Source organism: Pezoporus occidentalis, unplaced genomic scaffold, assembly GCF_034315485.1.
Source record: "Pezoporus occidentalis ecotype Australia unplaced genomic scaffold, CSIRO_AGI_Poc_V1 ctg219, whole genome shotgun sequence".
Taxonomy (NCBI): Eukaryota; Metazoa; Chordata; class Aves; order Psittaciformes; family Psittacidae; genus Pezoporus; species Pezoporus occidentalis.
The window spans coordinates 400461-423974 of NW_026914062.1; the positions used below are offsets into that span (position 1 = coordinate 400461).

Consider the following 23514-nt stretch of genomic DNA (forward strand, 5'->3'; position numbering starts at 1 on the left):
CCTCACACAGAAGGAATCCTTCATGGAAGAGATGTGTCCACTGAGTTTGTCGTCAAGATCTTGCAGTGCCCAAAGCTCACTTGCTCATAACAGCCCTTCACTACTACCTTAATACTGTGCTGGTGTATCTGTGTGGCTTTCCCATGTTGAGAACAGGAGGAAAGGACTTGGGGTTGATTTGTGCATTTCGCAGATGTGCACTTAAATTGTTCTGAGCTTTGCTGGGACTTGTAGGACTTCAACCTTGAAGGTCAGTGCTCTCTATTAGAAGTGGCCATGGTGAGCTATAGCTTCTGCCCTTTGGCTGCATAGCCAGCTTGGGTTATTGTCAGGAAAGCAAAGCTGCTTGAGGTGAGCAAGCACTTAAGGAAGTGAGTTGAAACAACGGCATTGGTATGGGTTATTATAGAAAAGGCAGTTCAATTCACAGGCTGGAGAATAACGCCTGATAGAGCATGTTGTCTCTTGGCATTACTAGAAGAGCACATACACATATGTATTTCTTGGCTCTGTGATCTTAAGGTTGAGCATGGGAGGGTTTGATTGATGCACAGGAACCTGGGGTGTTTTGGAGGCTGAGATGGGTGTGAGGATCAATAAGGTTTGTTCTTCCAAACACCAGTGTTTGTTCTTCCAAACCCTGCTTGTTCCTGGGTTAGGCAGATAAGCTGCAAATTTATGCTATTAAAATAGCTTTAATAGCATGAATTTGGGACTGTGCTGAAATCCCATTTCCTTTGCAGGTGTATTAGCAGCTGAAGCTGTCTTGTAGTCAGTTGTCACCTCAGCACATGTTAAAACCATCCCTTCTCTTAGCCCGTAAGCAGGCTTTTCCCTATGGACGTTTCATGCAACAGTCTTGTGGCAGCCTTTTCAGTGTCATGCTGACACTACCTGTGTCTCAGAGCATTGATCCTGACCTGTGTGTTCACCCTTCAGGTGGTTTTGGGGTGAGCAGAGCAGTGCTGCGGCAGGACTGCAGCTGACCTGTGTCATGGGTTTGTGGCTTCAGTCTGCTCACGACTGCAACAGTTTGTATCAGAAAGAAAAGAAGAGATGACTCCGGTGGTTCTTCCTCTTTGTTCTCTAACAGCCCCAATGCTGCCAGCAGCCGGGACGGCCTGGACAATGAAACGGGAACAGAGTCAGTTATCAGCCACCGACGAGAGAGGCATCGGCGGAGAAACAGAGAAGGGCATGAGGATGGTGAGTCCTGTCCCATTTCCCCTCTTTTTCCTGTAGAAAGAACGATTTTGATGGTGATCTTTCAGAGCAACAACTGCTTCTGCATGAATTCTGCAGAGCTGTGTCTGCAGTCTTGCTGTTACCAGTTGAATGGCACAGTTTGATAATTGCTTTGAAGCTCAGTGTTTTCTAAGAGGTCTGAACAACCTACAGTAAAACGGCAGAGAGATTCTTTTTCCCAATATGCATTCTGTAGCATTAGAAGATGCTAGAAGATTTTAGGCTGAGAAAGCTGGGGCTGTTCAGCCTGGAGAAGAGAAGGCTGCATGGAGACCTCAGAGCAGCCTTCCAGTATCTGAAGGGGGCCTATAGGGATGCTGGGGAGGGACTCTTCATTAGGGACTGTAGTGACAGGACAAGGGGGAACGGGTTCAAACTGAAACAGGGGAAGTTTAGATTGGATATAAGGAGGAAATTCTTTCCTGTTAGGGTGGTGAGGCACTGGAATGGATTGTCCAGGGAGGTTGTGAATGCTCCATCCCTGGCAGTGTTCAAGGCCAGGTTGGACGAGGCCTTGGGTGAGATGGTTTAGTGTGAGGTGTCCCTGCCCATGGCAGGGGGGTTGGAATGTGATGATCTTAAGGTCCTTTCCAACCCGAACTATTCTGTGATCCAGAAGATGATTAGCTCAGAGAGGGATAACATCACCCAGTGCTGAGTCCTCTACGCTCATGGCTGGGCTGTCTCCGTTGCTGAAGTTTGCTCGTGTAAAGGTAGAACAGATTATCTGTAGGATGTGTTGGGAGTTTGCAGTGTGGGCAGTTTGAGTCTTGTATTTTAACATTGCAAGGGCTGGGCCAAAATCCTCTGCAATAATTCCAGTTGATTCTTGTCGTGGTTTAAGCTGAACCCAGGACAGTTCTCTAGGCTTGAATCGGCAGGAGTGTTTTATGCTGGTGGAACTACAGCACATTGGCTCTGAGGATCTTTTTAGACCCAAAGCACACAGGTAAATACAGAACTCCATCTCTTGCCTCTAGTCTGTACATCAAAGTAAGCTTGGTCTTTTCATTTGTTGCCAGACAGGAATTTCTAGGCTTAATGAAAAGTTAATAGGTGCCACCCATTGAGTTTAAAATGTTCCAGAATATGGAATGCTTGCACCCAGGAGATGCCATCGCAGGCTTTATTCTCCACCCACCAAAGTATTTGCCTCCAGTTAGAAAACCAGAAGTCATACGTATACCGTGGGTTAGAAGCAGGGGTCTGTCTGTTCATTTAACCCTTTCCAACCTGTAACTGGCTCAGAATGAATGGAAGTTGCTCAGTGGGTGGAGCAGAGCTGCCTTTGCATGATCCTGACTTCAGATTCCTTTGGGAAGTCATAGAAAGAGACAGAATCTTCTAATGGTGGTGTGTTAAACACTGGTTACAGGAAGAATGTGGAAAGGTGATTTGTTTTTAACACTAAACTAGTGCCAGTGCAGGTTTTACCATGGACAAAAGAGCTGGTTGTTGAGCTGCTGGTCTAAGACCCTAGTGTGGATTGCTCATATGGAACTGTTTGAGCACAGGAGTTTCTGCCTTTTGGAAACCACAAGGCCAGTTCTAGAAAACCAGGACTCAAACTAGTTCATACTTTTCCCTTTAGAGAGAAATACTCTTTCTTCTCTCAGCCTAAGCTGTGCTCAGGCAAGAACATGTCTCTTGGTAACACAAACATTACCTGTTCTCCAAACAATTTAGGCCTCCTACCTGAAACAGGCTATGTGTATGGGCATAAGTGAGTTTTGTTAACGTGAGTAAAGCAAGGACAACTGCTGGAGCATTTTGGTCTCATGAAATGTATTATTTCATGCCCATAGTGTTTCTGTGGTCATAATAATACTTTACTTAACGTCCCAAACCCCCAGTGTGTTATTTTCAGTCGAAAGCATGTCTCCAAAGTGCACAGCTCAGCACTATGTCCTGAACTGCCACTGAAAAGGATTAGAAGTGAAATAACCTCATCCTACAGAAGGATTTTAAGGCCTTTTCAACATCACACATTAGCAGGGCTATTGGTTTCTTGAGCCTTCGTGTTTTCTTTGTCTGGAGCACAGCTGGATGTAAAATAGGGGCACAGTTATAGGGACAAGGGTGGAAGAAGGGCAGGAAGGTTGTGACACCCAGTTCACAGGCGTTTCAGGGGCAGAAGCTGTGTGCTCCCTTGTCATCATGAAACAGGGGTAACCCTGCCTTCCCCTGCAGAAGGAAATGCACTTAGTGTTTGATCTTATCCTCCAGAGACTTGCTTAAATAACACCAAAATTACAGCTCCCACAGCTCCCAGAGAGGCAGGATGAGGGATCTTCCTTGGAGCACTGCTTTACTCATTGGTTTGTTTCATAGGAACAGAGTAACCAAGGCATATGTGCCCTGCAGTCAACTCCGCAACTGTACAACAGCATGTACCGTGTTTGTAACTGAGCTCATTCCATTTTGATTCACTTTGGATTTGATTGAGTCATTGAGTTTTGATCTGAAGAGGGTAGGTGACAGTAAACTAACCAGACTGTGTGATGGCTGGTGATTAACAGTGTGCTACCATGGGAGGATCGTTCACAAATGCTAGCCTGTGTGCTTTGCTTCATTGTTGCAGGATTACTCATCACAGGAATACTCTTTCTGCTGAATTGCTAATGGGCAATTAGAGACATACACACAAAAGCCATTGTGAATATTGATGGCAAACTGCAGGCAGAAGATGTGGGACACACCTGGTAATCTGACAGGGTTTTCACACCTCTTGCCATTAAAAATACTAAAGGATTTTGCAGCAGAGAGGCTGTGATTTACTAGAGCTGGGATTTGCTGTGATAACAACAGAGGCAAGGGAATTTGCAAGCTCTTCCACCCATTTCCCATAAGTTATGCAGCTATATGCAGAGGCAGTGAATAGCTGTGGATGCTTTTGTGTTTGTATCTGCTCTGGCTTCAAAAATATACCCATAAAGAGAATGTAATGTGATGGGTTCAGGCACATAATGAAACTCCATTCAGCCATCTGTAGTTGGAGGTACATGACATTCCAGGTGCAAGCACTAAGAAAATCATAAGGGAGACTGATCTGGAAAACTTAAAGTACATTTAGCATTTTCTTGGTGAGCTGTCTGCTGGAGATAGGGAATAAAATGAGTAGGGGTGTTGTTTCAAAGGAATTATCACCCTGGATCTTACTAGAGAGAGAGGAGGAACTTCGTATCTGGTGTTAATCTGTCCCATGCCAGTGTCCAGAAGTCTGTCTTTGGTAGCATTGTACAGCTGATGGCATCAAGGAACAATCACAAGTGATTTGGCCTAGCATGAGTTGTCCTTGTCCATGGAGAATGGGAGGAAGGCTTGCCAGAGGGGCAGGCATCAATCCATCTGGAATTTCCTTCCTTTCCTACTGCAGATGTCCAAACACACAGCATCAGCAGAGCCGGCCTCATCAGCCATGGAATGCTCTTGGGTATGTTGTTAGCTCTTTCATCACTTAAGCACCTGCTTAACTTAAAGGAAGTGTGCTCAAATCCGAGTGATTTGGGTTAACCTCAATTATGGAGTTGAAGTATGTGCTCAAATTGAACTCAAATGCCTAGTAGGTGCTAGGGGAAGCTGCTTCCTGGACTTTGCTCCAGGACCTGATTTACAGCTGCCTGAAATCTAAGGAAAGCTTTACACTTAGGTCCTTCCTCTGCCAGAGCTTTGGTTATTTGTGCACCAATGTGCTACGTGTACAAGAACACTTGGTCTGCAGGGTCTCCAGCTTCTCCTTTTACTGTGTTCCTTTTCAGTAGGTTTTAATAGACCATTCTCTGCTAATGGGAACCAGAAGGGTGCATGATATCCCTTCTGCAAGGCACACCCTAATTCCCATCCGCAGATGCTCACTAAAGCTGGGGGAACAATGAAGGCTCAACAAGCAGAGATGGGATTTTCCCCGGGGAATTGCCTAAATTTAAATCCCCTGCATTATTCTCCTACTTAAAGCAAGAGGTTTCACACCAGGAGTGCTAGTGGAGACGGATTTTTGCTCTGACACTGCTGTTATATTCTCATTGAGGTTAATAAAGTGAGCTTGTTGAGAAGGATGAGCCCCGTGAGGGCAGCATGAACAAAGTTACCTTCTCTATGTGTGTGTGTATATATATATTTTAAGGTATAATGATTTATACTGTGGAAGCTGCATATGCAGAGAAATGACTGGGGGGGGGGTTTCTTGGCTTGGTTTCTTTTCAGGGAGGCTTTGTATCTGAAGATGCTTTTGTATGAATTGGGGGATTTGTCTTTTCCTGATCAACTTTCACACCAATTGTGAGCAAATCTCTCCCTGGCATTAGCTTCCTATAAAACCAGTCTGAAAGAGCTGAGCTGTCAGAATGATGGAGCTGCACCATAACAGTCCTCATTGCTTTGGAAGGTTGGCAAAGTCCTATGAAGTGAGCGTGGAGTGAGGATCTCGATTAGAAAGGTGGGAGGTCTGCTTGGCACATGTTCCTGGGACCCTTGCTGTGGGGAACAAAGCTCCCACATCAGCATCCCAAGGAGGAGTGGGGAAGGGGGCTGTGGAGGCTCTAATTAGGGATGTAATTAAGGGACAACTTTTCTTTGGCATTGGAGGATGTTTTATAGCTGCTGGTTGGATTCTGACAAGCCTGCAGGTGTCAAGTGTCGGCAGCAGTGTTTCAACACTTGAGTGTGCTGTGGGGGGAACGTCACTGTTGTGCAGGCACTGAAAAATGCTGGATAATGCCCCATGTTTTGAGAAGCTTTTAATGTGGACACACTTGTAGATCCCTGAATGTTTGGGAAGAGGAGCTGTTGCCAGCTTCCAGTCCTTGCTGTGGGATGTGTGTGCCAAGGACTGTGAACAAAAAGGGCTGGGACTGCAAAACGACTGCAATGGGAGTGCTAGTGGTGGTGACTGAAAATACAGCTCTCTGCAGTTGTTGCTCTTTATAGACTCTGTCATGTGTGAACAACTGTGAGGTGTTTGGTGAGAGCCTGGAGGCTTGAAGTGGACCGGGTGGCTGTGCATGGGATGCTGGCAGCGTGCAGCTGGGTGCCTGTGAGAGCAGGAGCTTTGTTACTGGTTGTCATCTGAAACTGAAAGAGGGGAGATTTAGGTTAGGTATTAGGAACCCTGTGGCAGGAGGTTAGAACTGGATGAGCTTTAAGGTCCCTTCAACCCAAACCATTCTGTGATGCTTCTATGATCTGTCTGTCCTATGGCAGTGTCTAGAAGCCTCTCCAGTAGCACTGCAGTGTGAGCAGAGAGGCTGTTTAAGGGCTCCTCAGAACTTCAAACACAAATCAGGATGTAGGGGTACAGCACATGGGTGAGTATGAGCATAAAGCAGGAGTGGACAGTGTCATACTCATCATCCTTCCCTGTTCACATAGCGGGGACTCTGGCCCTGCACACAACAGCGAGTGCACAGATGGGGTTTTCAGTAACGTGTTTCCTGTTAATAACCAGGAAAGCCTTTTTGCACTGGTGGGGATTGGAAGCTCTGTTGTTGTCTCTGTTAACTGGGAGCTTGGCTGTGACTTCTTCCCTCGATGCTCTCACCTTTGTTCTCGGCAGTGTCATGGAACCCTCTTTACAGCTTCCCTGAGCAGATGCTGCTCCGCTCTCTTCCACTCTCAAGGCTTATTTGATTTAACACTTTGATGTGCTTTTGTCCCTCAGGCAGGGCCTACTGTGCTGTTGATAAAAGTCAAGGAGGACACGTTTTACCCTCCTAGGCTATGCTTTATTCTAATCTCTGTGACACATTGAAAGGCTTTTGTCAGATGCCCTCAGTGAACTCTGTCATCCTCTAATGAAGAAACAGGAACAGGGGTCAGCAGGCAGGGAATCGCTGGTTATTAGTGCGGCAGGCATTGAATCAGAGCAGAGAATGATTCTTGTTTAGACCTAGGACTTGCATACCTGGGAGTGTTTTATGAATAAACCCCTTACAATCGTGGTTTGTAGAAGTACTCACTCCATTATAATGGGTCCTGATCCCTAACCCCCAAAACAGTGTTGGCTAAACTAAGGGAAAAAAGCTTAGAAACAGGGATTTTAATTGGGTAGAGAGAAGACAAAACTTTATGGGTTTAAATGTGCACCTTAAGTACACAGGAAGCCTTCCCTGTGACTTCAAGGTTACCTGGTGCTGTTTGGGAGGTATAAAACATTGCTCAAACTGAAGTGTGTTTGCATCTGAGAAGATTTAGTTCCTGCAGGACACATGGAGTTGAACCCAGTTGTTTCTGTTTAAAGTTGAACAGAGAAGATGTAGCTGTAAGAAGGGAAGGGAAAAATGTAAACAGGAGGTGTTATCAGTATAGAGAGCTTTTCTCATCCAGTGCGGAAGCCAGCTGTGGTTTAGTTGGAATATCTAAAAATATGGATGTTGATCTCAGCTATCAGTGCCTCTTCACATCTGCAAAGTGAGACTAAAAGCCCTTCACATCTGTTCACCCATTCCGGTTCCAGCTGAATCCAGCTGTGCACTGGCTTTGGGAGTGCTCAAAGAGGAATTCACTTCCATTCTTGGTTTAGATTGACTGATAGAAGAAAAGCCATAAAGTGAAGGTTTTGATTTATGTATGTAGGCCAACACATTGCTGATCAGACGCCTTTAAATACATATCTTTGTACAATAAATGTATGTAATTCTAATGACATAATTATGGTAGTATGTTTAATTAAGTCTCTATAGAAAAGAGTTAAGGAGGAAAAGGGAGGGATTTAGATCTGGGTTTCCCTTTGTTGGGGTCTTTTTGCATCTCTGTAGCAGGACTGAGTTTGGTTGCTTGGATGTACCAAGCCGTGTTTCAGAAGGCGCAGGCGTAGGGTCCTGTTCCATTTCCCTCTCTAAATCCATCAGCAGTGGTTTGGGCGTTGCTTTGGCTCTTTGGAACGGGCTTGAAAGGTGCCAGGGAGTTTCTGCTGACGTGGTATTTGGACCCGGCAGCAGCGTTCAGGTACAGGCAGGGAGAACACGGGTCAGACTGAGCCACGGCAGACAGACCATAGTCACTGCTGCCGTGCTCCAGCTTGCCCCTGCCTTTCGCTTTTGTTGTACCTAATAGTTGTGAAGAATCCAAGGACTGTGTAAAATACCATATAAACTTGTGTCTTGTCTTCTCAGCAGTGTATGACACCCACTGCTGTGGTCTGATTTCCCTGGCAGTGCTTTACATGCGAGAAGTCGCTTTCCTTCCCCATTAGATGTGATGGGACAAAGTTTTATTCACTGGAGGATCAAAAGGGTTTCTGTGAGGCTGAAGCTGACCGTGGTGTGGGGAGGGACGGGGTGAACATCATTTGACATTAGGGTGATGAACTCTGCCAGGAGCAAAGGTACATGGTCAACATGCTGCTCCCTGTGAAGCATTACACTTCATAGAGACGTGCTATAAACCACATTTATACCAAAGCAATCCGTAATAACCAAACAGCCTCTGAGTCGGGTGACCAGACTGACCTGGGTAAAGTTCTTATTGACTTTTTGAAGAGCTCAGGTCAAAATCTTGACCAAATGTGGTAAATCTGTATTAAATGTAGCTATTTGAGGTGCTAAGTTAGCATCTGTGGTAACACCACATGAGAATGCTGAGACCATTGTAATATTAAACCTGGCTGCTGTTAATGACGCTAAAAGCAAACACTCATTTAGATGAAGCATCATCATCTTAATCCCTTGGGCTTGTGAGGAACAACTCAAGAAACGCTAATGGAAAACTCCCAGGGAAACAGGGAGTTGGAAAAGGTTTATGGCACCATTGTAATACTGCTTGGAAGGATTATCTTTGTACATGTCCTGTCTTAACAAATTAATGGCATATTGCATTTGGGTTGTGCTGCTCCCAAAGAACCAGGGGTTTTTATTCTTGGGTGAGAAATTCCTTCAATTCTATCTCCAAAAAAAAAAAAAGAGGAATTTAATGGCTGTAAGCCCAGGTATTAGGATCTGAGATCCATTTCTATAATACATTAAGAGATAATCTAAAAGAAACCCCAAATCAGTATAATCTCTACTAGTCTGACTCCATTCTAAAAGGTTATTATACAAATTTCAAAGGTCTCTCTATGTGTGGTTTATTGGGCTAAAGAGAGCTATGTCCTATTACAGGATCCCATTAAAATGTGGCTATAAAATGCTTGGCTTTTGAGAACTGATCCATGCAGGAGGGTGCCTTGTACCCAGCGGATATGGTTACAAAGTGTGTTGTGGAAATGGCACAGTCAATGCAGTGATTTTTGTCCTGTTTCCCTAGTCCTTCAAGATGCTCACAAGCTGTGCTGCCTCTTGGGCATAGGCTTGCATGGGACTATGTCCTGGAGGAAAAGCATGCTAAAATACATGTTTTTCATAGGCTTTGAGTCTTCAGGAATGCAATTTTCCAGTGTCCCAGCAGAGCCCTGAGCCTCTTTAAGTGGGCACGGAGTGGGCAGGAGAATGGTCACTCCCACGTTGTTGAAGTGTTTTGGTAGGAGCCAGCCACAGCAGGAGAGGCAACAGGAGCTCCACTCACAGCAGCGTTCCCCTCCGAGACCCACTCCCCATAGGAGATGCTGTCCCAAGTGGCCTCACTCCCCGATGAGGCCATTGGAACCAGTCAGATGCTATCCAGAAGCACAGCCCCTTGTGTATCGCTGTAGGTATTAACACTCATTTCAGCTGAAGTTTCTAAGCGGTCAGTGCCTTATTTTGTGCAGGGAAACTCAGGTACTTGGTGTAAGAATGAGGTAACACACACTGGATGTAAAGGGCATGTGAAAGTTTGGGTGGTTGTTACTGGGTTTGGGGAGCTTATGTCCATACTGATGTATTATAGTGTTGAGAAGATCCTCTTCTGCCTTGTTGGATCCATTACTCTTGAGTGTTCCTTGGGATTTATAGGCTGCAGTGCTGACTCTGTCCTTGATTTCTTGGGCACAAGCTCTGTTACCATACGGAACTGGGACCTTACATCTCTGTTGTCCTCAGCACTGTTGTTCTGTAGGCCCTTGAGTGAGTTTTACAGCACAGTTTGCAGTGTTCCAGCCACGTGAGTCCTCAGAGATAATACTGAATTCCTTGGGGGACAGCCTGGATGAGCAGCTGGGGTTGAACATTCAGGGATATCAGCCAGTCTTTGAAGCCTGTTATGTCTATTTCCTGACCAGGTGCCTTATCAAACTGAGCCTTTCTTGGTTCAGGGAAAGGAATTCTTGGCAACATTGAGCACTTAGAGATTATGGCTCTTCTAATGAGAGGTCCCTGGAAGGAGGCAGGCAGAGGAGTTTGCTTTGCAGAGGGAAGTACATAAAATACCTCCAGAAAAGGATGAATCACTGCTGCCTTCAAGTAAATAGCATTCTTACTGAGGGGGATATCTGCATTATGTTTGTGTGTCTGGGATTAGTAAGAAATTGCTCTGAAGCATCTTATGCGTGTGGAATGGTCAAGACAGTGTGACTTTGGTATAGCTGTACTGCCCAGACAAGGTGGTGTAGGACAGGAACATGAAGCACAGGTTGAGGGATAAGTGGTTTTGTGGGTGAGATATTAATAGACTTCACCAAGGAGTGTTATTTAATGTTTTCTCTGCTGCTAGGCCTGTCCATACCAAACTTAAACTGGGTTATCTGCTGCTTTTCTGAGGTCCTCATATGATATCAACCTCCCATGGCCATTCCAATTGATGTGCTGATACCATTTCAGTACTTGTTCATACTTGCTGCTTCTTCCTTGATCTGTTTATGGTTTGCCCATGAACTGAGCCATAGGCAAATGAAAAAGGAAGGTAGGCAGGGCAGTAAGCTTTCCAGCTGCTGAATGAAACCAGGGTCTGTGAAGAGCTTGGTTCCAGCATAAGAATCATCCTGCAGAGCTGTCTGGAGCTGGCAGTGTGAGTGCTGTGTTACTCACAGGGCCACCTCTTCCTTGCTCTTCCTCTTTCCCTGGTAAAACTCCATTGGTTTTGTTTTCCAGTCCCTCGGATCAATGGCCATCCGAAACTGGACCGGCACCGTGAGCACCCTCCTGGCTATGACAGCTCTTCGACCATGATGAGCAGCGAGCTGGAATCCAGCAGCTTCATCGACTCTGATGATGATGACAACACAAGCAGGTAGGGCATTGGCACAGTGGCTGAGCTGTTAAACATGGTTTGCATTTGCTTCCCAGCCATTCTGCTGTGTTTCCTGACAGCTTTCCTGAAACACGCTGATGGATGTTTCCCTTTTTATTCCTGCTGCATATGATCTGAGCACAGATAATTTCACCAGTAGCATCATGTCGTATGCAGTCACTGCTCTGAGAAACCAGTTAAGTTATTGGGGTCACTCTCTAAGCTGCCATTAAGAGGGAAACTCTGTTCCTGGTCTTTCCTTTTAATAGCAAGAATGATCAGATTTTAAGATCAAAGCCATGTGCAACTGTCTGCCTATTTATAAAGTGAGGGTGTGAATATTGTAACAAAACACCTTCAGCAGAGATTCCTAATAAGTACACCCTTCACTAAAGCTGAATGCTAAAGGAGTTCCTATGTAATTGCATAGTCTGAGGCCTATGAGCAGTACAGAAACTCATCCAAGTTAATGCCATTGCAAAGGCAGGCTGGGATGCCACGTATTTATGACTTCTTCATTACTGTTTTCTTTTTGTGCAGGCAGAATGTGAATTATTCCTTGCTTTTTACAATAAAAAAAGCTCCCCATGTCAAGACATCCATGTTAATATCTAAAGATACTCTTTGTCATTCCATAAAAGGTTAATAAGATCAAAATACCTTTGTAAAGATGTAAACTCAATCAAAATGAATATTATTCCCTTTCCTGGCAGCAGTGACAGTGTTCCCTGAACACTGTCTCTATGTTGTTCATCAAAGTGAGCTGTGAAAACCCATTACAGATCCCTATTGTCAGAGAACAAGAAGATTACAGTTCTCTGGTGGTTCAGAGAGATCTGTAGCTAAAGCAAGTAAGGGTGCAAGGTGATGTTCTTAAATTGTAGGTAGAATTGAAACAGTGAAGAACAACTGGTTCTGGAGATAGTTCAAGTATCAGGAGATACTTAAACACTTGCTGTGTTTACCAACAGATTATTTAGCCTGTTGATCTCAGTGGATTTGTTTGGTCTTGCAGACAGTCATAGCTTAAAAACCTGCTGAAGAACATCAGTCCCTTCAAATTCTCTTTAAAGCCTGGGTACTTCCAAAGGGTTGAGAGTGCAACCAAATGAATATATAAGGTTTGGTCCCAAGTTAGTTTCAAGAGCTGATTTTGCAGTTACAGTGAAGTTGCCCACACCTGAAGATACAGAAAATTGCCTTTCTGAATGCTTTGTACTTCACCTGGATGTTCATGTGCATGAAGAGTTGGCGAGATCAATAGTTAACCTGAATGTACTCTAAGCCTTCCTAAAGCCTCTAGGGCTTCTAACCCTCCTTCCCTCGCTAAAATATCAAGCCCACAAAAACAACAACAAGCCTGCAGCTCATTGAGTTTCTTGTACATAAATTAATCATTTCCATGGCAGCAAGATATGCAGTAGGGCAGGATTAGCACAGTCAGGGTGGCCTTTGAAGCACATTATGCCAGACCCAGCTAAATCTTTCTATATTAATAAAGTGAAGCTTCCTGCGTCTGACCTGAGAAGAAAGAGACTCTTCGAAGCTGCTGTGCAGGCCTTTTCCTTTCTAGGTGAGGGCAGAAGCTTTTGGCACATGGAATAGCTGCCAGGCCAGCTAGTCAGGAAGAACAACTAAATGGAATGCTCCGAGGTATGCTGTTGTGATGCTGTTCTCAAGCAGATGAGGTATTGTGCTGGCAGGGAGAAGTTTTCTGTAGAGACAAATACAGCCAAATAGAAAATGGAGCATGCTCCAGACCTGCTGGAGACAGCAGCCTGGGGAAAAAGAGCTTGAAGGGGGTAAGTTTGTTTGATAATAGCGGGTGAATTCTGGTGGCAGAACCTGCCTTGTAAAGGAGATGGTACGTGGAGGAGGTCACTGGGAGAAGAAACGGGGTGTAAAGGATGTTACTGTCTTGGAAGTGAAGAGACTGCAAGGATGAGGATGCTTTTCTAACAGCGTGTGTTTGATCTGGGTTTATTTTATTGCTAACTGGGAGCAGTCAGCAGAATGGGTAACTTCCAGCCCAATCCTGTTGGATGTTGTTGGGAAGCACTCTTTGTTTCAGTGAGTGACTGTTCACAGGTCTTACAGGAGAGCACAGAACCCTTCAAGTGCTGTGAGTGCAATGATATCTTTGCTTTGTTTTCATGTATGATGTATCTGAACGTTAGTGCTATGTGTAGGAAGTAGATGGGCTTTTGAGTGCAGGTTGATGTAGGGAGCTCATGGTGAACGTTACAGTAAGAGTCTTATTACTGGCTTCTGTTAAACAAATAAAGGTCTGGCAGCTCTGACATCTGGAGCTGTAGGATTATTGTCAGCAACTTGCAGTTAGTATTGTTGGTTCGATGTAACTAAAGTAATGGTTTCCATTTATCATTTAAGAAATTAACATTAGTTCTTTTTAGACTATATAAGCTTTCTTTAACAAATTGTTACCTTTGTAACTTCCTTTGGGGAATGTGGATTGGACAAATTCCCTTTATTCGTTCTAAAAATCTCTGGGATTTATTAGCCAGTAGCAAGCACAGGGAGATCACAGTTCTTACTCCAGATTTGTTTTCCAGCTCAAATAGACCATAGTGTTTTGTTCATCAAATTGTAATAACTTTAAACTCATTTCTGGGGATACTTCAGAGATCAAATCTTATTCCTCATGAGAATAGGCTTGAGCTGCTGTTCAGCATCCAGGTGAGCCTAGAAAACAAGCTATGCAGTGCTTATGTGGGATTCAGCCAGGAAGCATAAAGGCTATGGAATTACAAGAAGGGATTATGGAGTGTACTGTAGCTACATGGAAACAGATATAAGCACCAAAACCATGTTTCTGCAGTGCCTTCTGATCATCGATTTTGTGCAACTAATGTGAGAGGCTGTTTTAGCTGAAGGAGTTTCTTCCCTGAAGCATTGTGTGTCCCCTTGGACTAAACCTGAGCTGTGGCTTTCCTAAGGAACTGATTCCCATTCCTCCAGCCTAATGCTGAGTAGAATGGAAATAATATCACAGAGAGACCTTCCCTTCTCACATGTCATCACCTGGTAACAGACCTGCAGGGGTTTGCCGATGAACTCGGGGTTTGTTGATTCAGTTTAAAAGAAACAGCCCAAATGTTTCCTGCTTGGAGGAAACTGAACTATCGGTCATGTATCGAAATGGACTGGATTGAGTAGCCTGACCCCCAAGTAGCCAAATAGGGAGGGCAAAAGTGAAGGAACAAGATGCTGATATTAGCATTGTTCACCCCTTCAGCATGTCAGATGTGCTCTCTCTACCTTTCTGCAGTGTCCTTAGACTTTTCTTCTCCCTTTCCAGTCCACCTTTTGCAGCTCAACCCTGATTATCTCTCTAAAGATAGTAATGAAAATAGTTTCATGTCCTGTACTTGATGATAGGTTAAACTACCCCTTCTAAGGACTCGGAGTCAGACAGCAGTCCTGACTTCTACCTATGCTCAGTGCTACCTCAGACTACAAGCTGGAAATAAAGGTTCTTTGTTCTTCTGAGCAATGCCATATTGTGCATTGGAGCAGCAGGAAGGAGTTGGCATAGCCAGTCTGCCTTGGCAGGCAGCAATCTGTGCTCTCTGGGATCAGGAAGAATATTAATGGAGGAGTAAACTAATGTATGAATTTAATAAATCCTCTTTATCCACAGTAACCATTAGAGGATGCCATTCTAGAAGGGTTGGTGACAGGAAGTATTGCATATTCCTGGAGTGATGCACACTGGGATAAAGCCAAAAAATATCCCGTCTCCCCAAAGCCTTTGAAGATATTCTGTTGTTTGACTTGGGCTTATGCAGAAAAGCTCCCCCAGTCTTTGGCCTCCTTTCCTTTTTGCTGTCCAAAAGCAAGCAGGTTCAGCGTGGTGAGCCACATGCCTGTCTTCACATTCCCCTCAACTGGTGTGTGCTGGGAAGCTTTACCTGAATCCTACTGATAAGACATGCTGGGAGAGAAGAGGAAGAGAATGCAATCGGAGAGGAGATAGGAATAGAGAGAATATTGATAATAAACCATAGGAGGAGGGGTTTGTGTCAGTCTTTGCCAGTGCTTTCAAGATGAGTGGTGAATGCTGAAGAAATCCAGTTTTGGGATCCCTGCCTCAGGGAGCTCTGTATTTTTCCTCTTGAGAAGGTGAAACCTCAGCAAACCAGGTGCTGTGAGCTGCTTGCACGGATGGAGGACTATCAACTTGTTGATCTCTCTTGAAAATACCACCTCTTAGCTCTTTAATTTGCCTTGCTGGGAGGGGGAAAAAGGAGTGTGTGAGGTTAACATGCCTGAAATAGTTTAGTGAGCACAAAGGGAATGGCAGGAGATTCACACCCTCTGAGCAGTTCCATCATCTGAAACATTCCGCTTGGCTAAAACACACCTCTCTGATGCAGGATGGGTTTCCCGGTGTGCTGGGTTGTCTTCTTCTTTTTGAAGTTGCTGGTACCCAGTTTTGCTTGAGGTATTCTCACATTCCTGCACGTGGCTCGACCTTTGAAGACAAGGACATGGAGACTAAGGAAAAAGACTGGCACTGTTTGCTTTGTGACAGTGCCAGTTCAGTTGTGTTACATAGGGGTGGGTATTTTTTAACCTTAGCTAATGATGGAGCATTACTGTGCCTTTGTTTTGCTATTCGTAACATAATAGATAGAGCTGTCTCTGTGGTGTTACATATCTGAAATCTAGGCTTTGTTCCAGGCTTCTGAAATGAATTTGGGCAAATCCATTTATGTCTTTTCTGTGTCTCGGTCCTCTATCTGCGAAATGAGAGTGATTAACATTCCTAACTCTTAGGGGGATCTTAAGCATTTCTCTGTAGAATGTGGCACATTGAGGTTCTACAAGTTCAAAGAGCCTGAAAAATAACCCACAACAAAATAAACCTGGCAGAATATGTAAAGGTAAATCCTACTCACTATTCCTGTCACTATTTGGTAGTAGCTATTAGCAACTGCTGCTTTATTTCATTGAAATCAAGCCCTTACTTTAAGTTCCCATTGACAGGGTAGATTCTTCATGTTGTCCTCTCAGAGCAGAGATAAAATCAGTGTTTAATGTATGGCTGTTCTTAGTGTGCCCTTTCCTTTGGGCCTGGACTCGGGACCACCTTTCAAGTAGTGGAAGGCGGCGACGTCTGCCCTTTGGGCGGTTAAATCAGGGTGATGCCTGCCTCTTGAGCTGTGGGTTGCACTCAGTCTTGCTCTCAAAAGAAAGTAAGTCAGTGAATTATGCTCTCTAATCCCTGCTGTAGTTCAGCTGGTTTCTTCTCTGCACTCCTAGGCGGAGGCTAAGGCACAGCACACCGGGGCTGAGCAGCAAGCCAGCAACAAGCACAGCAATACCTTGTGAGCTGGCTGATGGTCTCTTGTCTGGTTTGCTTTCTCCTGCTTTCTTAGGAAGCAGCCTTCTTTCAGCAGGGTGCAGAGGCATCAAATGGCTCAGCTTGACAGAGTTGACATTTACTCTCAATTTTTCTCAGGTTGAGTAGCTCCACGGAGCAAAGTACTTCATCCCGCCTCATCCGGAAGCATAAACGCAGGAGGAGGAAACAAAGGATGCGGCAAATTGACAGGGTAAGGTTGGCATCATCATTTTCAAGGAGGTGAACTGTGATTTGTGAGTGTAGCATGGGAATTGGGAAGGGATCCTATGAAGACAGGCTGAGAGAGTTGAGGCTGTTCAGCCTGGAGAAGAGAAGGCTGCGTGGAGACCTCATAGCAGCCTTCCAGTATCTGAAGGGGGGCTATAGGGATGCTGGGGAGGGACTCTTCATTAGGGACTGTAGTGACAGGACAAGGGGTAACGGGTTCAAACTGAAACAGGGGAAGTTTAGATTGGATCTAAGGAGGAAATTCTTTCCTGTGAGGGTGGTGAGGCACTGGAATGGGTTGCCCAGGGAGGTTGTGAATGCTCCATCCCTGGCAGTGTTCAAAGCCAGGTTGGACAAAGCCTTGGGTGCCATGGTTTAGTGTGAGCCCATGGCAGGGGTGTTGGAACTAGATGATCTTAAGGTCCTTTCCAACCCTAACCATTCTATGATTCTATGATCCAGAAGAGGTTTGTGCCCTGTTGAATTCATTGGACATGCTCCCTTTGGCTCCAGTCAATCCTAGGTTAAATCTCTAACATTTGAAGCTCTGCAGCACTAGGGTCAAGACTCATTTCTCCTCTCCCTTTCTGCTCTTACTGTTAAGTGATCACATTTCTTGTTGTCTCTTCCAAAACCAGCCTCTGCAGGAGAGCCTCCATTATGCTATGTCTGTGGTTTTAAATGTATAAATTGCTGAGACTTGCACTCTGCTGGAAGGAGAAATAAGTTTATAGGAAATCACAGATCTCTTTTCTTGCCCTTTCCTGGGCTAGTCCTCTGGTAACAGAATGAGGATGGTCCAAATGACAAGCTTGAAGTAACTGTTCTGTTCTCCTATAAATATCAGTGTTTACAGATGAAAGAGTTGGTATATATGCATTTTATCACAAGATCTGATTTTAGAAGGTATTTGATAAGCACATTTGTGTTTCATTTTGGAGGGAGGGAGCGTCTGTCTTCTCAGTGCCTGAAGGATCATGTGTTGCTCACTCCTCTGTTAAGGGAGGAACTGTGGATGTAATAATTCACACTATACTGGGCACTTAGCTATTTAAATGCCTGCCTCTCAGTCATGGAGTGAGGAAGCAGAAATGATGCAATGGGAAGTGCACTTGAGAAACCTGAATGCAGGAACTTGCTCTGTGCATATTTAAACAAATCTTTGGAGAACGTGCATATTATGTCCAGCTTTCTTTCCTTACAGCTTGTAAATGAAGAACAGTGGTTTCTGGGTACTTTCCAGGCGGTAACCTATAAATCAGTGCCCACTGAATTCATCCTCAATGGTTATTTTTGGTGTCTTTATTCTGAGCCATTTAAAACCTTGAGATTTTTTGTTGTATTTTGCAGTCGTCTTCGTTCAGCAGCATCACTGATTCCACTATGTCCCTAAACATCATCACTGTCACACTCAACATGGGTAAGAGCATAAGCAATGTTTTTTGATGATGAATTTCAAGTGACACAGATGTATTTTGTTATGTAGTGGCCTTTGGAGCCAGTAGAAGGTTCCTTCATTGGAAAGGATGCCAACTGGACTAAAGGGAATGGCAGATAAGAGTTGGTACTGAATTCCCAGTCCAGTACTGGATACCTCTGAGCTGTTTGCACAAACAGATTAATATTGTTTCCAAGAAGCCCAGGGAAGGAGCTGGAATTCCAGGATATGGAGCTCTGCTCTTGTTTCTAGGAAGGGTAAGGAGTCAGGCATTTAAGAGCAAGAGTAGAAGGTTTGCATTTCTGCTGCTCACACATTTCATTGTGCAGAGCTGCCAGCTCAGCACCTTTCAGTAACACCAAATCCTTCCAGCCACTTTGAGGTGTGGAGAAAACATTGCCTAATGCTGATGGGGTGCCTAATTTCTAGGTGTAGACATGTCTTTTCAATGTCGTTTCTCCTGGTGATGTTTTGAAAGTAACTTTTCAGTGTCCTGTATGGAAAAATAATGTCTTCAGCAGTGTTTTCCTGCTGCCTTTCCGTGAACGTGCCAGGCAGACACATGCCAATAGGGCAGCCTAATTGTGAGTCAGACAGGACCCTTGCTGATGTTTTGAGAGAACCGAGTTTTCAAACCTGAAGTAGCATGTTATCTATTCATTATCAATCACTTTGTTTGCTTTCCCCCCCCTCCCCTCCACTTTCTATCTGTACAGAAAAGTACAACTTCCTGGGAATCAGCATTGTAGGACAGAGCAATGACCGGGGTGATGGTGGCATATACATTGGCTCTATTATGAAAGGAGGGGCCGTGGCAGCAGATGGCCGAATCGAGCCAGGAGACATGCTTCTGCAGGTTGGTCCATGTCCAAACATACATGCTGAGGGCTTGTACAGTGGTGGCTCTGCTCAGACATCCCACCAGATCAATGGGCTTTGGGATCAGTTAACAGCAGTCAGTCATACTCAGAGAAATGTGGCACAAAGACTGTTATCACTGAACTCTAATTCTTTGTGAGCTCTGAGAAGCAGCATTTCTGCAGCTGCTCAGAGGAATGGGAACAGTTATAGGGCAGATAACACTGGAAAGAGGTAATGAAAGTGTCTTTCACTTTCTGACCTCTGCTTTCTGCAACATTGCAGGTGAATGATGTCAATTTTGAGAACATGAGCAACGATGATGCAGTTCGGGTGTTACGGGAAATAGTCTCCAAACCAGGGTGAGCATCTTCCCAAATCTCTCGTTGCTTCTCCTCCATCTGCAGTTGTTGGTGTTGGGCAAGCCTCAGAGAAATCAGCATTTGGAGCTCAATAAGCAACCAGCTTATCTCAACTCTGAACATCTTGGTGTAACTGATGAGTAGGTGAGACTAGTTCCAAGGTGCCAGCCAAAGCCAACACAACCTAGGAGTTGCCTGGTTTCAGTAGCACTATTTGTTTATGTGATGGGTGTTTTAATAGCTCAAGAGCTGATCGTTTGACCAGATTTCAGCAGCAGTGCTCATGATCTGTGCAAAACCACCACCATCCTGGTACCTGTTCATACTGAAAATACTTGGACAAGCATCTCAAAAGCAGTCTGAGAATGTACTTGGCAGCTGTTGGGTAGGAATACGTTCGTTTTAGAGAGCTCATTGTAGCAGTTACAACTTCTGTAGGGAGAGTTGAGAGTCACCCTTGTTTTCTTTCTTCCTAGACCTATCAGCCTAACAGTAGCCAAATGCTGGGACCCTACTCCCAGGAGTTATTTCACCATCCCCAGGGGTGAGTACATACTTGTGCTCTTTGCTGGGTTCCTGTGGAGCCCTCAAGGTCCAGGGTATTTTCAGCTATTTTGGCCTCTAACAGATTGCCATTCCCTGCAAGTTTGGTGCTTTTAAGTTGGGTTGTGTTTTTTTTGGGAGGCAGGGGTTTGAGATCCTTTCAGTAGCTATAAAAGATCTGTGCTCGTGTGTCAAACACACAGATGCCTCCTACTGGTGAGTGCTCTGCTTAGGATACTGAAACCAGGGTGTTACCAGTCCTTCCAAGAAGATGAGGATAGTATTGTCCATTGAAATTAGTGCAGTGGCCTGGTGCAGACTGTGGGAGCTCACCCAGTTAAGTCCTTAGGAATCGTAAGGAAAATCCCAGCTTGATAAATGACCTGCTATGTGCTCTTCTTAAGGCCTGAGTGTAATTTTCACTGACACTGGTCTCTTCAGCTGGTCTTTATATGTCTTACCTGTTTATCTTGAAAGACTGTGCCAGTCCTAAAAGGTTTCATTGTGGCTGCTGAAAACATTGAGGGGAAAAGTCCGTGATGCTTCATCTCTGCAAATACAGAACTCTAAAGCTGCTGTTCTGATTCACCTTCTGAGTGGTTATTTTGGATCCAAGACCCTTAGAAGTAGGGAGAGAACTTCCCATCACCTGGGGCAAAGCATTTGGTCATACTTTGTGTCATGGCGAAATGAGACTCTCTATCTCATTGTATGGAATAATAGTGAGAGATTAGTACTGGACTCATAGCTTCTTTCCCACACAGGGGAATACCTCCTACTGCAGCTACAGGAACAGGAATGTCATGGTTTTATCCTACTGTGTTATATCCAATTGCTAGAGGAATCCAGCTACTGCTGGCAAGGTGCTTTTTGTTCTCTTATGCTGGGACAATCTTAGTTGTACTGTCAGGACTTGTGTACCCTAAACCATTCCTTCTACTCTAGGTCTCTGTGTTTATTGCCGACCTGATTCCATGTCTCTCTTTCTCCCTTCCTGGTTGTTTTGCAGCTGAACCAGTGAGGCCAATTGACCCTGCAGCGTGGATCTCTCATACCACAGCCATGACGGGAGCGTACCCCCGTTACGGTATGAGCCCCTCCATGAGCATCACCACATCTACCAGCTCCTCACTAACAAGCTCAATTCCCGATTCGGAAAGTAAGTCACACTGCGGCCAGCACAGGGCAGGTGCCTTCTGCTCGGGGCCAGCAGTGCAGAGCTGTGCACAACCCAACCCCGGCCACAGGCACCATGAAAACGACAGCACCACACAACTCTTGAATGCTTTCTTAAATCTGTGATTCTTAGGGGGAGCATAAAGCCTTTCTCTGAAGGTCAGAAGTTAACCCAGTGGTTCACGTTCAGGAAGAGGTGGTTTCTGGTCCCTTTTAAAGTTACAAGGCAGGTCTCCACCTTTATTCCCCTTAGGTGAACGTGAGAGCTTCCTCCTTGCATTTGACTGGTTTTTAATGAATTGACATGATTTACTTCAGGTAGATGTCACTGGATAATGATGGTAGCGGTGTAGCACATAGGAAATCTTCCACTGCTATTCACGTAGCCTTCTTTTATACTTTTTTATACTTCTACAATTAATTGAATAAGGAAAAACCAAATGTAATGTGCCCCTCAATCCTACTTTTAAAATAAAGGTTATCTGGGAGCAGAACCACATTTCTGGAGACAGCTTCTCATTTCTATGCCAGTGACTGACGGCGCTTCCTTTCCTGAATGCAAGAAAATGCAGAGGACCCCTGGCCTTTATTGTGACCCTCTGTTTAACACAGTTCAGTCCTGTTACCCCCCAGAACAGGGCAGGCAGCACCTCAGAGCCCCAGGTACAAAGTGTACGTGTTGTTTTTGACAGGAAAGACAGAGTTGGGGAGGAATGGAGGAGGAGAGGAGAGGCTGTGCACTGATACCTCAGAGAACCAAGAGCTTCCTTCAGCATGGAGGTTCTTGCTTTTTGTGTTCAGGAGTCTCTGTTTCAGATCCTCTGAGGCCAGAGTCACTGGTGTTTGAAACAAATAGCGTGTCTGTTCTACAGTGTCTGGCTGTGAAAGGGGAAGCAGTGAATTAATAGAGTCATCCTAGAGAAGCCTGTTTCATGGGTCCTTGTTTTAAGCACTGTGAATGTCTCCTGTTTTACTTTGTCTAGCAAGGCCAGGGTAATGCAAATGGACTAAAGGACTGCTTCCCTTCTGATTGGCATTCTTTTGCTCTCCAGCTTCCAGAGCCAAAGTGAAGTTACACCTGAAGCCTTTGCACAGCCACCATCACATTGATGCTAGTGATTAAAGCAGCTGGGATTCTGGGGCTGTACAAATCACCACCACCCAGTAGGAATCGCTCTGTGCTAGCTCTGTGTTTTGTTCAGAAACAGGACTGTGCAAACCAAGGCAGACTGAGGTGTTTCATAGGAATTATTGCTTCAAGAATACCTTATTTCTCAGCAGTGTTCTGGCTGATGCAGGAGAATATTCTCTTGCAGTGGGTTGTGAGTGTTGAACTCTGCCTTGGCCAGTGTTGTTCTTTATATGTAGATCACAGGTCTCCAAGAAAATACAATCTATTGCTTCCCACATTCTTTACTTGAATATTGGTGTATTGGGCTTTTTCCACCCCCAGACAAACATGTTGCTTTTTGCCACTAACCAAACTAACTTAAAGCAAAAGCAAACTCTGTTTATTCAAGCTTTGGAAGTACCGAAACTGCGTGCAGAGATGCTCTGGGATGTTTATGTGCACTTTAGCAGCACACATACTGAAAGAAGCATTTTCAGCTCTCGTTGCTTCACGCTTCTTGTGCCTCTTATCAAAGTTTGGGGTTGCTGGAAAAGAACAAAATCGGTTCCCTTGTGCCTTGAAAGGTGGGTGATGTGGGAGCTGGGAGAAGCGAGGGGAGGAGGGCTTCTGAATTCCTGCTGGAACGGTCTGAAAACACAGGGTACATGTGCTCAAGTCATGAAAACATGAGTTTTGCTGGGCTGAGAAGATGGGAGCAGGAAGGAAGTGCTGTATCCAAAGAACATAGTCAGGATGATTGAGTACTGTGCAGAACACAAGGCTCGTGGGCTGTTGATCCCGGATTCATCCCACTGGGCTTTCAAGATAGGTGCCACTTTGTATGGTAGAGGAGTTTCTAAAGGAACTAGACTCCTCTGGGAGGCACCTCAGTTGAGCAGGGTGAATCTCAGCCCTGTTCTGGTTCTGTTATGACAATCAATAAGCCAAGTACGAAGTCCCTGGTGAGGCTGTTCTGCCTCAAGAGTGTGTGAAGTATGGATTGAGCAGTGATGACTGCAGTTGGGGGTAGCAGTATTTGAAGTGTTCTGCAGGAAAGGTGCAGAACAAAGTAATGCTGCACTGAGTGAGTTGTTACCTTGTAAAGCTG

The 23514-nt window shown here is 44.9% G+C and overlaps 1 protein-coding gene across 3 annotated transcripts in view; it reads left to right on the forward strand.

Moving 5' to 3' along the window:
• Positions 1-23514, forward strand: part of DVL1 (dishevelled segment polarity protein 1) — a 69905-nt gene that overhangs the window by 36870 nt on the left and 9521 nt on the right. For 2 of the 3 annotated variants that reach the window (XM_062620058.1, XM_062620061.1), the window contains exons 4-11: positions 1094-1206; positions 11184-11322; positions 16808-16901; positions 18269-18338; positions 19073-19212; positions 19500-19576; positions 20053-20120; positions 21129-21278. In XM_062620058.1, the coding sequence (XP_062476042.1) occupies positions 1094-1206; positions 11184-11322; positions 16808-16901; positions 18269-18338; positions 19073-19212; positions 19500-19576; positions 20053-20120; positions 21129-21278 (851 nt within the window). The remainder of the gene's footprint in view (positions 1-1093; positions 1207-11183; positions 11323-16807; positions 16902-18268; positions 18339-19072; positions 19213-19499; positions 19577-20052; positions 20121-21128; positions 21279-23514) is intronic. The other variant, XM_062620059.1, reaches the window with a different exon arrangement.